Here is a 17,902-nt window from a genome sequence, read left to right on the forward strand (position 1 = left end):
CTAATAGCATTCTTGTATTATTCCCAGTACAAACTATTCTAAAAATAAACTGTATCTTGACATTCATCTGTACATCAGCATGGCTCACTATATGTAGCATAACCTTTAAAGGATAGTTTAATTTTAGGTAAACCACCATTTCATCAACATGAATTTATAAGTAGGTTTGTGACTGAAATTGTAACAAGCAACTTTTTTTGAAGAGAAAATTATTCAGATTCAGCTATTCACTTACTGAACAAGAAAGCTGTCAAGAGTAATATACAACTGACCAGTTTTTAAGGGTAAAGTGGTGATCTCCAGCCTGTCTCCTCCTATGCTTAGCATTCCCGTCATTTTCTTTTGTTTTGTACAATCTTAATGTTATTGCTTCATTGAATTTTATTTATTCTTCCTAAACTCTAACATTTTGGGGCGGCATGGTGGCCCAGTGGTTAACATTGGACCCAGGTTCGATTCCAGCCTCAGGCGACTGTCTGCATGGAGTATGCACATTCTCCCAGTGTCTGCGTGGGTTTCCTCCAGGTGCTCCGGTTTCCTCCCACAGTCCAAAGATGCACAGGTCAAATAAATTGGCCATGCTAAATTGCCCATAGTGATAGGTGCATTAGTAGGGAGTAGGCCTGTGTGGGCCACTCTTTGGAGGGTCAGTGTGGACTTGTTGGGCTGAAGGGAATCTGTAGGGAATCTAATCTTAATCAGTGAACTTTGATTTGTTTCATCTTGTGTCAGACTAGGAAAGGTGAAAAGTAGATTAATCAAACCAATTCCATTTTCTACAGGGCACTAAGTTTGAGAACTCCTACAATCAGTGCCATCAGGTCGCTACATAAGCTGGGTTATTTTTAAATATTTTCATTATGAGAACTATAATTTACACCTTGAAATAACTATATTCCATCAGCAGATATTAATTATGTAATTACATAAATTATCATAATGCTACTTATGTTGCAAGAATTGTTTCATATGATCACTTACTGTGGATAAACTGAAAATAAACTTCAATAAATAATAAAATAAACTACTATAAATCATATATGAGCAACAAGCAGTTGAAATACTTGTAACTTTAGATTTGGTCAAGCCACTCACTGCCTTTGAACTTGGGATGTTGGTATGGTCTCTCTCCATCACAGCGAACTTTAGCACGTTAGTGAAAGCAAGGTCACTCCAGGTTGGCCAGGGATTGACAAATCTGCCATCTTTTCCTCTTTTGGATCTTGTTACATCTTCTTCCAGACGGTAATCCAATCTGAAGCTTTTCCTGGACGTTCGGGATGATGAGCTCCCTCTTGCCTCACGGCTTGCATTTCCTGATCGTTTCTTCACAGCTTCCTTTGGATAATGGCTGCTTGAAATCGGGACCTGTTCTTTAAGCTGTGCATCCATGCTTCCTTCTGCTCCGTTGTGCAATCTAAAGACAAGCAATTACATAATAATCACTAAGAATGTACTTCAAGACTCTTGAAACTTCTGCAAGTCTGCAAAGTACAAAATCCCAGTTCACATTTCTAATTGTTATCCAAACAATGATTTAATGTTAATTGTCACTATCATAGCTATATGGCTCACAATAGTGCCAAATGATGCCAATACCCTCTCTGCCAGAAAATCGTGTAACAACTTAAACAATGCACTTACAACCTGGTGCATAACAACAAAACCAGAGCAAAAGCTGTATTTTAAAAGTAATCAGATGATCTATTTGACATTTAGAGGAACTGTATAGAGTGCTTCTGATGTTTTACTTTCCGATAAAAACAACAAACTCTTGATACCACGTTCTCTTAACGTTAATAAGAACATCCTTCAATGTTGGCGCAGAGGTCCAAGCATCTCGCTGAGAGCTGGGATCTAGGCAATTCGGCAGTATAACTCAATCCAGCAACTGCGCATCGCATTCCACCAATACTGATCGACCACCAGGAACAGCAAATTAAATAACACTGCGGTAAGGTTACTCGGCAACTCCGGCTTATAACAGCTTGGAACAAGAACGACCTACAGCCACTTGATCAGTCAGTCAACTTTCGTGAATAAAAACCTCTTAATTTGCCCGTAAACAAATGTAATACTGAGATAACCTCAGTACCACTGTCAGGCAGATTTTCTCCTAAACCATATTTTATGTAACAGTAATACGATTACAACGTGAAGCTATAAAGTACATTTCACAAACTTTCTGACTGGTTACGCTATTAAAAAGATACCCGGTTAACTATCACGGTACAAACTTAATCTCTCAAAACAATAATAGTAACGATACAGTTTGTCGCAAGGGTTGGAATAGTTTCTTAGCTTACGTCGTTGCATTTAGACAAAACAGAACTGTTAACTCCAAAAGTAGCAAAGAAGCGAGGGCAGAACACAAAAAAGAAAGGGAAAACATTGTGGACCTTGCTGGATGATAACGATGTATTGGAAATGATCCAGGAGGCAACGCCGCAGTCTCTGACTTTATCCACTTAATGTAGATGATTCCCCCCCTTGTTGTTCCCGCCCGCAGATGTGACAAGAGGAACAAGTCAGGACTCTGATCTCAGCCTATGCCCAGATCCAACACGTGATCGCCTTATTATCCCTGCAAACCAACCATTCAGCGCCTGAGTCAAATTGCTGAGAAATGCACTGTCAGAGGCACAAAGGGAGATTCTTTCTGGATCTAACAACCTCCATTTAAAATAAACGACTGCACCAACTATATACTACCCAAACAACACGTTATCATTCGCTGCCGGGACTGTAGAAAAAAAAGCTTTAAATCAGTAATAGCAAAACGACCAAGAGTTTCCTTTTTTAAGCTGTGAGATTCTGCAGCTGTGATTTGACATTTTAAAAACTGTGCTCGCTTTTCTGAAACACGAATAAAGTCGGTTTACAACCCGAATGATTATCGTTGATTGCGTTCTACATAAAATGAGTTAGTAACAAATACGATTAAAAACTGAAAAAATAAAGTCACTTTCACAATTACAACGACTGGAACACTATCAGTTTTTTCTGGAGATTGCCTGGTTTAGTCCCCACCTCTATCCTCAGTAAAGTTGTACAGTAGCGACTGGCGGCAGCCACGCCAGTAAACCAATGGTAAAATAAGTGATTCGACTAAGTTTCAAAACCACAAGGTCCGATTAGAAGACAAACTTTCTCTAATAATGATTCTTCCAAGACAATGTGGTAGTCGAGTCCGTCCTGTTGCCGGTCAGACGAACCTGAATTACAATAACTTCCTTTGTTGAAACTCCTCCCAGAACCGTGCACACGGTATCAGCACTGTCACTAAAATCTAGGGCTGATTCAATTGCCCAGGACAAAAAAAAAGCATGTTGCAAATTTGTAATACTGGAAACGAATTTAAAAGTTGCTAAGAAAATCTGTTAACCGTTCAAGATACGTCATGTAACTTTTGAATCAATTGTTAATCGGGATCCATGCGACTTGGCTGAGGCTGTGCTAATAAAATAGGAGAGGATTAAATCATTTCTGAAACTAAAACAAAAACAGCATTTAGGATGAAAGTCGACAATTGCCATAAAATACGAACTCTACCAGTTAAAAGGAGCTGATCGTTTGGGATTCACCTGGAAAGGCAGTGGGACTTTGCCTCTGCCAGTTCGCCTCCTGGCGCACTCTGGCCGCACTTCACGTTTCTGTCGAATAAACTCCCGAATTTCGCCGCTGCTGTGAGACAAGCAGCCAAGAGAGGCCGACAGATCCCTAGGTACGTAATCCCAGCCCTCTCTCTCAGCATCGCCTCTCACACAAGCATAACATGCTATCCAGATCCATCCTAAAATAAATTGTACTAACTTCAGAACGACTAACTGCACACCAAGTAAAGATGATCCCCACACATTTCCCCGGATCAAATCTCACGTCCCCGACATGCTCCTGCAGGCATCCGGAAACCAGAAACTACTTGTGCTGCACATAACTGTTCCCCGAATAAAGAAAGGGCACCACCAAGTCGGTGTCAGCCCCTCTCCTACAGTTCCATTGTTTAAATTGACCAGCGGTTCGAATTCTGGACCACCGATTTGGTTGGTTTCTGTTGTATTGAGGTTTCCAAAAGTCCAATATTCTCTATTTAAAACTATGATGAATTAGTTCTCGAAAACGATATTCCCAAGAGTTCTGGGGAGTTTCCGAGTTTATAGACTGTTTCCATAACATTCCTAATTATAAACAAAATCAATCTGTCGCAGCACACATTTTGTAGTCGAGTGCGTTTTGTGTTGTAAGTTAGTATTTACGTACGAACAATTCTGATTGGCAATAAATGCTGTTCTTGTTAGTGGCTCTATAGTATCCCGGAAACAAATGGAAAATGTAATAAAACTAAAAATATTCAATTCTCACACTTAATCCCTAAAGCACAAAAAGTGTCATACACTCAAGGTCAGGTTTGGTCACCGAAATATTTCGTTAATTGCAAATGTTTTTACTTCAATCAGTATTATTATTTCATGTTATATTTCACACTTCAAAGTTCCAAATTATGTTCCAAATTAGAATTCTGAATTAAGAACATAATAATACAATTCATACATATATTTATGGACACATTTCTGCAGGTCAAGTTATGAGTGACAACTTAATGGTGTCTGCATAAACTTCAATGTATTCCACTGGTGAAGAACCAAACCTACTTATTATTCACACAAACCAAATTTGTATTTGTATCACAAACAAGTTTGTTATACACAATAATATAGAATCATAGAATTGTTGCAATATGAGGCCATTTTACCCTTTGTTTCTTCACAAAATTTTAACTGCTGGTCAAATTAAACAATAGGACCACAGGGAAGAAACTATCACCTAATTGTGGTGGCCTTAACAGTTGGATGCAACGATAAGATAATAAGACATAGGAGCATTATGGATGATCTTATATTCCTCAATTCACCTTTCTACCTTTTCAGTATAACCTTGATTCCCTAATTGATTAAAAATCTGTATCTCATTATTGAATATACTTAACAAGCCAGCCCTCTACAGGAAAGAGTTTCAGATTCATTATCCTCTGGGAGAAGAAATTCCTCCTTATTTCTTTCTTAAATGTGATGTGGAGATGCTGGTGTTGGACTGGGTTTGACAAAGTCAGAAATCACACAACACCAGGTTATATAGTCCAACAGGTTTATTTGAAATCACAAGTTTTCTGAGCGCTGGTCCTTCGTCAGGTGAAGTGGAGGCAAGTGCACAGGCAAAGAATTTATATGCAGAGAGATAATGGCAAGATAGTTCCAGGTAATTAAGAGTGTCAAAAACACAAGTACAAATAGTGTGAGTGGAGTGTCCACAGGCAAAATAGCAAGTGAAGAGGTAACTCATTATCCGAGGAATTAAAGCAAAGAGATACTTACAAAAAAATCAAAAATAAAATGTCACTCACACTCTTTTGTATTTATCTTTTGACACACTTAATTATCTGGAATTGTCTTGGCATTATCTCTCTGCATATAAATTCTGTGACCGTTGCTTCTCTTCACTTCACCTGACGAAGCAGCAGCGCTCCAAAAGCTTGTGATTTCAAATAAACCATTGGACTCTAACCTGGTGCCTTGTTGCTTCTGACTTTGTCTTAAATGTGTTACCCCTTATTCTGAGATTATGCCCTCTGGTCCTATCTCCCACAAGGGGAAACAAATTTTCCACATCCAGTCAGTCAAAACCTTTAAAAATATTATAAGGTTCAATAAGGTTGCCTCTCATTCTTCTATATGCTAATGAATTCAATTTAATTGGCTCAACATCTCCTCATAAAACAGTGCCTCCATATTTGGTATCAACCTAATGAACCTTTTCTGGACTGCCTAAAATGCAAGTATATCTTTCTTTAAATAAGGGACCCAAAACATTTTACTGAATTACCCCAGTTGTGGTATGACTAGTACCTTGTATAATTTTATTAAAACCTCTTTACTTTTATCCTCCATTCCTTTTGCAATAAAAGCCAACAATCTATCTGCCTTCCCTATTACCCACTGAACATTCATGCTAGTTTTTTTGAGATTCCTGGATGATTCCCAAATCTTTCCTTTCTGTCGCTTTCTGCAGTCTTTCACAATTTAATAATATTCAGCTCTTCTTTTGTTCTTGCCAAAGCACATAATGTCACATTTTCCCACATTATATTCCATCTCCAAAGTTTGAGCCCATCGGACTATATCACTCAGAGTCTTCCCAACGATTTTTGTGTCATCTGCAACTTGGTGACAGTACATTTACTTTCCTCATCCAAATCATTAATATATGTTGCAAAAAATTGTGGCTCCAGCTCCTGTGGCACATAACTTGTTACAGGTTACACCCTGAAATTGCTCCCTTATCCCAACTCTTTGCTGTCCATTAGTTAGACAATCATCTATCCATGCTAATATACTACCTCCAACACCATGAGCTCTTAATTTAACTGTCTGATATGTTATCAAACACCTTCTGAAAATCCTAAATATATTACATCCACTGGTTTCAAATTATCAATTCTGCTTGTTACCTCCTCAAAGAATCCTAGTAAATTTGTCAGACATGTTTTTCCCTTCATGAAGTCATACTGAGTCTGCTTGATCATATTATAAATTTTCTACTATTAACATCCTTTTATAAAAAAACTGACATTTTCCCAATAAAGCTAGTTACCTGTCTTTATCTCCTTTTGTCTTTTTTTAAAAAGGTGTTACATCGACAATTTTCCAATCCTCTGGGACTTTCCAGAATCTAAGGATTCTTCGAAGATTACTACTTGTGCAGCCACTATCTCTATAGCTACTTTCTTTAATACCCTAGGGTGCATCCCATCAGGTCTGGAGGCTTATCAATTTTAGACCCATTAGTTCTGTAGCTTTTTTTTTCTTTAGTGATAAATATTGTGAATTTATTTTATTTATTCAACAACTTTGCCATTTCCTGGTTCCCTGTGATTTCTCCAGGTCATTCTCCAAGTAGCCCATATTCATTTTGGCTTCTCACTTTGTTCTTATATATTTAAATAAGCCTATGCTGTCCATCCTGAAATTGCTTGTAAGTTTGCCCTCAAAAGTTATTTTCTCCCTCTTTATTACCGTGAATTTCTGGGTGCCCACAAGTGTATGTAGAAAATTCACAGATTGTCATTTCTTTTCTACATCTTGTCATAATAAAGTTAACAATTTTTAAGAGCTTAATCACTCGCTGCAAAAAAAAGGTTTTCTTTGTCATCTTGCTTATTTTGCCAATTAAGTTTGTGCCTTAACAATCTGAATCCTTTAGACAATAGACAATAGATGCAGGAGTAGGCCATTCAGCCCTTTGAGCCTGCACCGCCATTCAATATGATCATGGCTGATCATTCCCAATCAGTATCCTGTTCCAGCCTTATCTCCATAACCCTTGACTCCACTATCTTTAAGAGCTCTATCTAATTCTTTCTTAAATGAATCCAGAGACTGGGCCTCCACTGCCCTCTGGGGCAGAGCATTCCACACAGCCACCACTCTCTGGGTGAAGTAGTTTCTCCTCATAGGCGAAAGTGAGGACTCCAGATGCTCGAGGAGGTTGAGTAGTTCATCAATTTCACATTCCACCCGACCATCTCTGACACCTCCCTCCCCTTCCTGGGCCTCTCCATCTCCATCAATGACGACCAACTCAACATCGACATTTTTACAAAGCTGACTCCCATAGCTACCTGGATTACACTTCCTCCCACAAAAATGCTATCCCGTATTCCCAATTCCTCCGCCTCTGCCTTATCTGCTGCCAGGAGAACCAGTTCCACCACAGAACACACCAGATGGCCTCCTTCTTTAAAGACCGTAATTTCCCCTCCCATGTAGTTGAAAATGCCCTCCAATGCATCACACCAATGTCCCATACCTCCGCCTTCAAACTTCACCCCTCCAACCGCAACAAGGACAGAACCCCCCTCCCAGTCGTCAGCTTCCACTAACCAACCTCTGCATAAACCGCATCATCTGCCGACATTTCTGCCACCTACAAATGGACCCCACCACCAGGGATGCATTTCACTCCCCACCCTTATCCACTTTCCGCAAAGACCGTTCCCTCCGTGACTACCTAGTCATGTCCACACCCCCAACAACCCACCCTCCCCTCTTGGCACCTTCCCCTGCCACCACAGGAATTGCAAAACCTGCACCCACACCTCCCCCCTCACCTCCATCCAAGACCCCAAAGGAGCCTTCCACATTCATCAAAGTTTCACATGCACTTCCACAAATATCATTTATTGTGTTCATTGCTCCCGATGCGGTCTCCTTTACATTGGGGAGACTGGACGCCTTCTCTCAGAAAGCTCCAGGGAACATCTCCAAGACACCTGCACCAATCAACCCCAACGCCCCATGGCCAAACATTTCAACTCCTCCTCCCACTCTGCCGAGCACACGCAATCCTGGGCTACCTCCACGGCCACTCCCTCACCACCCGACACCTGGAGGAAGAATGCCTCATCTTCCGCCTCAGAACCCCTCAACCCCATGTATCAATGTGGACTTCACCAGTTTCCTCATTTCCCCTTCGCCACCGTACTCCAGTTCCAAACTTCCAGCTCAGTACAATCCTCATGATCTGGTCCACATTTCCTTACCATCTATTCGCTCCATCTTCCTCTCCGACTTATAACCTTTACCCCTTCTTCCATCGACCTGTTGCACTCTCAACTACTTTCTCCCAAGCCTCACCCCCTCCCATTTATCTCTCTACCCCCGAGGCTTCCAGCCTCATTGCTGATGAATAGCTCCTGCCCTAAATGTCAATTTTCTTGCTCCTTGGATGCTGCCTGACCTGCTGTGCTTTTCCAGCACCACTCTAATCTGGATCCTTTCACATACAGCAATGTTTTCTAACAGCCTTGCAGCCTACGGCCTGGAGGACTTAACATGAGTTCTTGAATTTCAAATAACCTTCCCACCCATTCCCCAGCTCCCTTTCCAGTCCCACTTTCACCTTTCCATTCCAGCTACCAACCAGATTCATCCCTCTCAACGACTAAAGCAGAATGGTGAGGTAGGGATAGGTGAACAGATTACCTGGGTTCATCTATCCCTACCTCAGCATTCTCCCATCTTACCCAAACCACCCAGCCCCTCTTTTTTGTGTAGCTCTCCCTTCCCCCACGTCTAGTCCTGAAGAAGGGTTATACCCAAAACATTGACTTAGCCACCTCCTAATGCTACCTGGCTTGTTGTGTTTTTTTTCCAACTTCCTGTTTGTCTACAACGTTTTCTCCTGAGCTGTCCAGACTCCTCATCATCTAGAAATCCGCTGTCAGAGACTTAGTGATTTTACGTTTTATTTTGACACCTCCTACTGACCTTCTATTCTCCGAGGAAAATCGTCCCAACTTCTCCAATCTAGTTTTATAACTGACATTCCTCAGACCTGAAACCAGGATAGTTCCTGCACCGTCTCCAATGAGTTTCCCATCTTCCCTTTTATTTTCTATTTATGAAATCAACGGAATTCGTTCATATTTGGAATGGAACATGCAAAATTAATCTTCTGTGACCTCGTAGGTATACCGTATCCACAGAAATAAGCAGCGCCCACAAAGCGAGAGGCAGAGCTGGCGCTATTTTTGTACTCGGAGCTCCCCTGCAGGGTTGCCAATTCATCGACGCGGTCGGGGATCGATTGGATCAGCCTGCGCGTGGCGCCCCGCTGACGACGGAAAACACGCCGCTCGGCCACGCGCATGCGCGGTGTGCCAGTAAGATGGCGACATCTTTGCAGCGGTTGAGTAGTGTGGCCGGACTGAGACTTCTCGGAAGGGCTTGGACTAGCTGGAAGCGACAGGTAGCTCAGGGACGATTTAGCATAGCATGCGCACTACGGCAGGTCAACTCGGTTGTTGGACGTGGGAATCTTTTGTAACCGATCATTTCGGGCTCGCTGATGCCGTTAATACTAATCTGGGAAATGCAAGACGTGTGTTTATGTGAAGGAGTTGTTTGGTGAGAGTTTTGATGTGGGCCATGAGAATGGTGATCAGGACAAAATAAATATTTGGAATCGCTAATGCTGGCTGGCCTGTTATGCTTCCGCCGTAATGCATTAATGATAGTTGAAGCTGCAAATTGAAGTTTTTACTTCTAAGCGATGATATACACAGAAAATAAGTGTAGGCCATTCGGCCCTTCGACTCTGCCCCACCATTCAATATGATCATACAGTTTCATTATCCTATTCCTGCCTTCTCTCCATACCTCTTGATCCCTTCAGCTGCAAGGGCCTCGACCAGCTCGCTTTTGAGTATGTCAAATGAACTTGCCCCAACAGCTTCCTGAGGGAGACAGTTCCACAGGTTCACAGCTCTGAGTGAAAAAATTCTTTCTAATCTCCGTCCCAAATGGATTACCCCTTATTATTAGACTGTGACCCCAGTCTTGGACTTTCCCAACATTGGGAACATTCTTCCCTCATCTAGCCTGTCCCAAACCCGTTGGGATTTTATATGTTTCTAGGCGATTCCCCCTTCTTCTAAATTCCAGTGAGGACAAGCCCATTTAATCTAGTCTTTCCTCGTATGTCAGTGCTGCCATCCTAGGAATCAGGGCAGCATAGTGGCTCTGTGGTTAACACTGCCTCACAGTGCCAGTGACTATCTGTGTGGAGTCTATGTGGGTTTCCTTTGGGAGGAAACTGGAGTACCTGCAGTCCAAAGATATGCTGGTTAGATGGATTTGCCATAGTTCCAGGGATGTGCAGCTATCAGAAATGCAGAGTTACAGAGAGTGAGTAGAGAGATGTTTCTGGCTGGGATGCTTTTTGGAGATACTGTGTGGACTCGAAATGGGGAATGGACTGCTTGCACACTGTAGGGATTGTATGAATCAGTCTGGTGAACCTTCGCTGGACTCCTTCAATAGCAAGAATATCCTTCCTCAGACTAGGAGAGCAAAACTGCACACAATACTCACCTAGACCCTGTATAACTGCAGCAAGACAGCCTTCCTTCGATACGCAAAAATCCTCTTGCTATGGAGGCCAGCATTGCCTGCTCCACCTGCATGCCAACCTTCAGTAACTGTTCCATCAAGACACCTAGATCTCATTGCACCTCAGCTTTTCCTAAACTGCCACCATTAAAATAAAAATGTGCCTGCTTTTTTTATTGTGACCAAAGTTGATAACCTCACATTTATCCACATTATATTGCATTTGCTAAATATTTGCCCACTCAGCCAGCCTGTCCAAGTCACCATACGGCCTCTTAGTATCCTCCTCACAGCAGACACTGCTACCCAGCTTGGTATCATCTGCAAGTTTGGAGAGATTGCATTCAATTCCTTTGTTCAAATAATTAATGTATATTGTGATTGGCTGAGGTCCCAGCACTGAATCCTGCAGCACTCCACTCATTACTGCCTGCTACTCTGAAAAGGATGTGTTTATTCCAACTCTCTCCTTCCTGTCTGCTAACCAGTTCTCTGTCCATGTCAATACATTACCTCTGGTACCATGAGCTTTAATTTTCCTTACTAATCTCTTGTGTGAAACCTTGTCAAGAGCCTTTTAAAAGTCCAGATACACAACATCTACTGATTCACCCTTGTCCACTTTACTGGTTACATCCTCAAAGAAATTCCAGATGATTTGTCGAGCATGGTTTCCCTTCAGTGAATCCATACTGACTAGGACCAGCTCTGTCACTGCTTGCTAAATGCTCAGTTATTACATCTTTAATAATAATAATTACTCCCCTGCCGATGTCAGGTTATTCCTCTCTCTCTCTTCCCTCCCCTTTTTTTAAAGAGTGGAGTTACATTAGCTGTCCATTGGAACTCTTCCAAAGTCTACAGAATGCTGGAAAGTGATCACCAGTGCATCTGCTATTTCTAGGGTCACTTCCTAAGTACTCTGGGATGATAGATTTGATAAACATGTAAGTGTGAGCATACACTCAATTAAAAATCCACATGGTGGGATCAATTCCAGTGATTTAAATGTAGATGGATAAACCTGAGCAGAAGTGAGGGAATGCAAAACTGTAGAATGTTCCGCCTTTTGGATGAGGTGTTAGTCATTGTGAAGTAAATGCAGAAGGTCCAATGACATTTTTATTGAAGATGAGAAGCCGATTACCTCCACTATCTTGGCAAATTATCTGATCATTTATTTCATTAATGTTTGTGGCACCGGGATGTGTTGAAAGTTATTACAGCTCTTAAATCTCAACAGTGTGGAAGCAGGCCTTTTAGCCCATTGAGTCCACACCGACCCTCCAAACAGCATCCCAACCCAGACCCATAATGCCTACCCTATTCCTGTAATCTTGTATTTTCCATGACTATTCCACCTAGCCTGCACATTCCTGGACACCATAGGCAATTTAGCATGGCCAGGTCACCTAATTTGCATATCTTTCGAGGAAACCAGAGCACTTGGAGGAAATCCATGCAGGCACGGGGAGAATGTGCAATCTCCATACAGACAGCTGCATGAGAGTAGAATCAAACTCTGGTCCTGGTGCTTTGAGGCAGCAGTGCTAACCACTGAGCCACCATGTTGCAAGCGTGTTATGAGTTTTTCTGAGGTCATGAAAGTCTGCAGGAATCGCAAGTTATTCATTTGTAACTTGTGGTATGTTTGTCTCTGACAAATAGAAGCTAAGTTTTCTTTCACTTAATTGGAATGCAGTTCTGCTGTTATTTGTCTGTTAGAGTTTTTTTTGAAGTTTACTACAGTAGTCCTGTGAGGTGGTATTGTGTATAAAACTGTAAAATGTCACATTTGAATCTAATTCTTGGATGTATGTTGGGAAAAGGAAGATATCTGTAACTGTTCCTGACATGTAAGACTTGGTAAAAATCAGAGCTCAAGAAAATACATATTCGGCAATTTTGACTAGTTTGTGAGAAAGAAGTAAAAGTGAATTGCAAATATAACTAAGTATCACTTCTAGGTCACAGCAATGAAATGACTGGTTAAACAAAAATGCTTATTTTCCTGTGGTAGTAAAGAGTTTAGTAATGCTAAGTGACTTTTAATTTGCTTTAGCTGGAGATAATTGCAAATATGAGACTTTATTAGAATGATAGATGTATTGTATCACTGGGCAAATACCTGTAGTCAAGAGTCCTGGGCTGATGCCCTGAGAGCACATACAGCTAGTGGAATTTGAATTCAGTTCATAAATCTAGATTTTAACACTAGTCTCAGTCATGGTGACTGTGATAACTTCCCTTGATTGTTGAAAAAGTCCATCTGGTTCACTCATGTCTTTTAGGGAAGAAAATCTGCTGTTCTTATCTGATCTACCCTGCCCTATGTGTGATTCCACAACCGCAGCAATATGATCGATTCTTAAATGGCCTAGCAAGCCACTCAGTGTCCACATCCAAGTAAACAATAAATATAAACCAATCCTGTAGAAGTTTTCCATTCTGAAAGACCTAAAGAATTGTCTTTACAAACACTGTGCATGCTTCTATGTAAGAAAATGATAAATTACAAATCTATTTTTTATTATGTTTTGCTGCAATTATATTGTCTCTTTACAAATTACCAAAATATATTTTAGCCCATCATACACAACTGGAATAGATTCCAGGCGACACAAGCAACAGCTGCACATGTTGTTCTGAATATTCCAGAAACAAAAGTCACTGTTTTAGAAAATGGACTACGAGTGACATCTGAAGACTCTGGTCTTCCTACATGTACAGTAAGTATTAAATTGGTGCACTTTGTATGTATCATTTATATCATTACTGTAATATAGTCTTACATTACAGTAATTAGGGATGCAATTGCTATAGTGTGTATGTATTTTTATCTTTATCTTTATTGCAATACTTATTTCAGACATAAAAAATTTTCTCAATCATTTGGTTGATGTACCTCAGGATTCTTAGACCACTTGTGGGTGTTATCATATTTTTTATAAGAAATTCCAAAAGACAAATATTCAACAAAGATGTTTTTGTAATAACACTACATTGAGCATGTTAAATAAGTATAAATAACTGTATTCAACAGTTTCAGTTTCTAGGGTACAATCTGCTAACTCAGATCATTGCTTTAGTGTTTGACTCCTCTAATTTGTTGTGTTGTTGAAACTGTTATTCATTTCTATATCACCTCCAAACATATTGACCATAAGGCTGTCATTGTTAAGATTCCCATCCTCTATAAACTTGCAATTGTCTAAACTACTGCCAAAAGTTTCTATCCCACAGCAATTTCCATTTGGCTATTGTCCATATTCTTACTGTCTTTGGTCTATTCTCACTGACTCTCATTGGCTTAGTCAGAGGATCTACAGAATGATATTGAAAATTATAATGCTATGAGTTCTAAAGCTGGGAAACTGGTGTGGCAGGGAGGATTGTGGTAGTGGGCAGGGTGGAGATGCTGTCTATAATCTCCAAAACTTTCAATACTAGTTTAAAGCAATAAGCACTTCAATCTTTTGTCCACTATTAATGGCAAGTTAATGCTTGGGAAAAGATGTAAAACCTAAACTGAAAATGGCAGTGTGTGTTGGTCTGGATTGCAGTATCTGGGATCATATGAGCAGATAGCAAAAGCATCTAATCTCTCCAGTTTAGCCTTTGAACTGGAGTGTGAGTTTGAGACATTTTGACACACGAGAGGGGAAGCAATATCTTGATAGTTTGTTGCACGATCACACCTTGTAGAGAGGTGAAGGATCAGAATGGCATAGATGTTAGTCAGATATGTTCATGTAATGAGAATTCTGATAAATAAGGGAATTGGGGAGCCATTGACCCTGATCTTATCCAACTTTCTGCACGTGAGGACAACAAACAATTGCAGCTCAGCTAATGAATCTTGGAGCAGGACACAAGAGATGGAGGGGGGAGGATGGTGAGAAGCCTAATGTGGTACAGATTGTAGGGGATTCAGTAATTAGGGGACAGGTGACATCAGTAGGATCAAAACTCTGCATGCTTTGTTGTCTGCCCAGGAGATAGTACTAGGAAGGACAGCATCTCATGGTTGTAATTTTTGTATTAATTACCTGAACCATTTTCATACAGGCATAAACAAGCAGATTAGAGAGGTAGAGGAGTGGGGTGAGAAGGAAAAGTTCCATTTCATGAGATACTGCCACCAGTGCTAGGACTGGAACAGGAAGGAACTGTGCCTATACTTATTTGTGTGAAACACATTTTGAGATAATGTAGTATGTATTTCACTGCTGGTGTGATACTGTACTCCCAAAGTCTAGTTGATTCTATCAAAATGAATTAAATTAGCTTTTGGCTGTTTGCAATGAGAAGATATTGATCATACATAACTGGTATGTGTTTGTAAAACTCACAACAGTGTTCAACATTGGATGTGATTCTGTATTTAGAAACATTTGCCAGGTGTGTAAGAAATTAAGTTGATTGCACACTTGTGTGTACTGGAAGCGACATGTTTTTTAATGCATGTGCCTGTTCTTTTCAGGCAAAGCAATATGTACTATACCTGTTACAACTCAAAAAAAAAGGTGATAGACAGTTGCTCTTTCAGTTCTCAGACTCTGCCCAGCCCATTCAAAATCAACCTCCCAGTTTAAAATTTAAACAAAAACTGGCAGTTAAACGTCATCATTAATTGGTCCATTCTCAAGAACAATGCCTCTACTAATCAGAGTTTGCTTGCCAAAGGGTCAGTACTCTTCCCTTGAATTGATATTCATGCAAATTGTCCTGATGAGTACAAGATAACAAGCTTCAATAAAATGTCTTTCAGCATTACTTAGGATATTGATATGTTAAGTTAATTGGCAAAGCTGTATAAATTTCATTGTAATCAAATATGAGGGAATCCATTTCGGATCTAAAAAGGCTAAAACATTTGTAATAGGTTACAAGCTGGAAATAATGGAAGTGAAAAGAGTCTGAGGGTGCAGAGGTATAATCATTTAAATGACATGAAGATGGCAGAGAAAACAATCAAAACCGCAATGGCCTTTGTATTTGGAGGAATTGAACACAACAAGATAAATCATGCATCTGCTTTATAAAGCTCAAATAAAACCAGACCTGAAGTCCAAGGTACCACACCTGAGGAAGAATATATTGACCTGAGAAGGAGTGCAGTGTAGCTTTACCATGTGGATTCCAAGGGTTAAGCTGCATGGAGTTATCAAACAAAGTAGAGTTGTATTCCCTGGAATTTAGAAGCTTGAGTGTTTTGATCAAAGTTTTCAAAATCTAAAGACAAACAGATAAGGTAAATAGACAGAAACACTTTCTAGTGGTTAGGAATTCTGTGGCAAATTTGGGAGCTAGACTTAGTAGGAGTGAAATTAGGAAACATTTCTTAAACCAAAAGTAAGTTAGGAACGTGGTGGAGGATTAAACAACTCCCTGGAGGAGGAGGAGGCTGCACAAATATCCCCATCCTCATATGATGGAAAAGCCCAGAATATCAGTGCAAAAGATAAGGCTGAAGCTTTCGTAGCAATCTTCAGCCAGAAGTGCCGAATGGACGATCTATCTCAGCTTCCTCCAGTGGTCCCCAGCATTACAGATACTAGTCTTCAGCCAATTTGATTCATTCCACGTGATATCAAGAAATGGTTGGAGGCACTAGATACTGTAAAGGCAAGGGGCCTGACAGTATTCCTGCAATAGTACTGAAGACTTGTGCTCCAGAATGTGCTGCTTTCCTAGTATAGTTACAACACTGGCATCTACTTGACAAGGTGGGAAATTGCCCAAGTATGCACTGTGCATAAAAAGTAGGACAAGTTGAACCTGGCCAATTACTGCCCCATCAGTTGACTGTTGGTCATCAGTAAAGTGATGAAGGTGCATCAACAGTGCTATCATACAGCACTGCTTAGCAATAACCTGCTCCGTGATGCCTGGATTGGATTCTGCCAGGGCCGTTCAATCCTGACCTCATTACTGCCTGGTTCAAACATGGACAAAAGAGATGAATTCCAGAGGTGAGATGAGTGTGTCAGCCCTTGACATCAAGACCGCATTGGACCGATTGTGGCAGCATGGAGCCCTAGCAAAATTGGAATCAATGGATATTAGGGGGAAATCTCTCTGATGGTTAGTCATGTGACATGTAGGAAGATGGCCATGGTTGTTGGAGATCAGTTATCTCCCTCCAGGGCATCTCTGCAGGAGTTCCTCAGGGTAGTGTCCTAGGCCTAACCATCTTCAGTTGCTTCGATGACCTTCCCTTCATCATAAGGTCAGAAGTGGGGATGTTCACTAACGGTTGCACAGTGTTCAGCACATTTCACGATTCCTCAGACACTAAAGCAGTCCATGTCCAAATGCAACAAGATGTAGACAATACCCAGGCTTAGGCTGACAAGTGGCAAGTAATATTCACGCCACATAAATGACAAGTTATGACCATCACCAACAAGAGACAATCTAACCACTGCTTCATGACATTCGATGGTGTTACCATAACTGAATCCCCCAGTATCAACATCCTTGGAGCTATCATTGATCAGAAATTCAACTAGACTCTCCACATAAACACCATGGCTACAACACCAGTTCAGAGGCTAGGAATACTGCAATGAGTAACTCACCTCCTGACTCCTGAAAGCCTTTAACCCATCTACAAAGCAGAAGTCAGGATTGTGATGAAATACTCCCCATTTGGCTGGATGAGTGCAGCCCCAAAAACACTCAAGAAACGTGACACCATCCAGGACAACGCAGCTCACTTGATTGGCACTGCATCTATTCCTTCCATCATTTGACGTTCAGTAGCAGCAGGATGTGCTATCTCCAAGATGCACTGCAGAAGATCCTGAGGCGCCACCTCGACCACTTACATCTAGAAGGACAAGGGAAGCAGATATATACACCATCACCTTCAAATTCCCCTCCAAGCCACTCATCATCCTGACTTAGAAATATATTGCTGTTCCTTCACTGTCGCTGGATCAACATCCTGG

General features: G+C 40.9%; 2 protein-coding genes across 10 annotated transcripts in view; one reads left to right on the forward strand and one right to left on the reverse strand.

The window, feature by feature from the left end:
- Positions 1 to 9,617, reverse strand: part of napepld (N-acyl phosphatidylethanolamine phospholipase D) — a 54,814-nt gene extending 45,197 nt beyond the window's left edge. The window contains exons 1-3 of one of the 9 annotated variants that reach the window (XM_072562674.1): positions 9,324 to 9,510; positions 3,585 to 3,793; positions 1,096 to 1,417 (exon numbers count right to left, since the gene is read on the reverse strand). In XM_072562674.1, coding sequence (XP_072418775.1) covers positions 1,096 to 1,417; positions 3,585 to 3,754 — 492 coding nt within the window. In that variant the 5' untranslated portion in view covers positions 3,755 to 3,793; positions 9,324 to 9,510. The other 8 variants (XM_072562682.1, XM_072562679.1, XM_072562686.1 and 5 more) reach the window with 8 other exon arrangements.
- Positions 9,618 to 9,650: 33 nt separating this feature from the next.
- pmpcb (peptidase, mitochondrial processing subunit beta) overlaps positions 9,651 to 17,902 on the forward strand; it is a 30,300-nt gene continuing 22,048 nt past the window's right edge. The window contains exons 1-2 of the mRNA XM_072562673.1: positions 9,651 to 9,804; positions 13,532 to 13,675. Of these exons, the coding sequence (XP_072418774.1) occupies positions 9,724 to 9,804; positions 13,532 to 13,675 (225 nt within the window). The 5' untranslated portion in view covers positions 9,651 to 9,723. The remainder of the gene's footprint in view (positions 9,805 to 13,531; positions 13,676 to 17,902) is intronic.

Source organism: Chiloscyllium punctatum, chromosome 44 (assembly GCF_047496795.1).
Source record: "Chiloscyllium punctatum isolate Juve2018m chromosome 44, sChiPun1.3, whole genome shotgun sequence".
In the NCBI taxonomy this organism is placed as follows: Eukaryota; Metazoa; Chordata; class Chondrichthyes; order Orectolobiformes; family Hemiscylliidae; genus Chiloscyllium; species Chiloscyllium punctatum.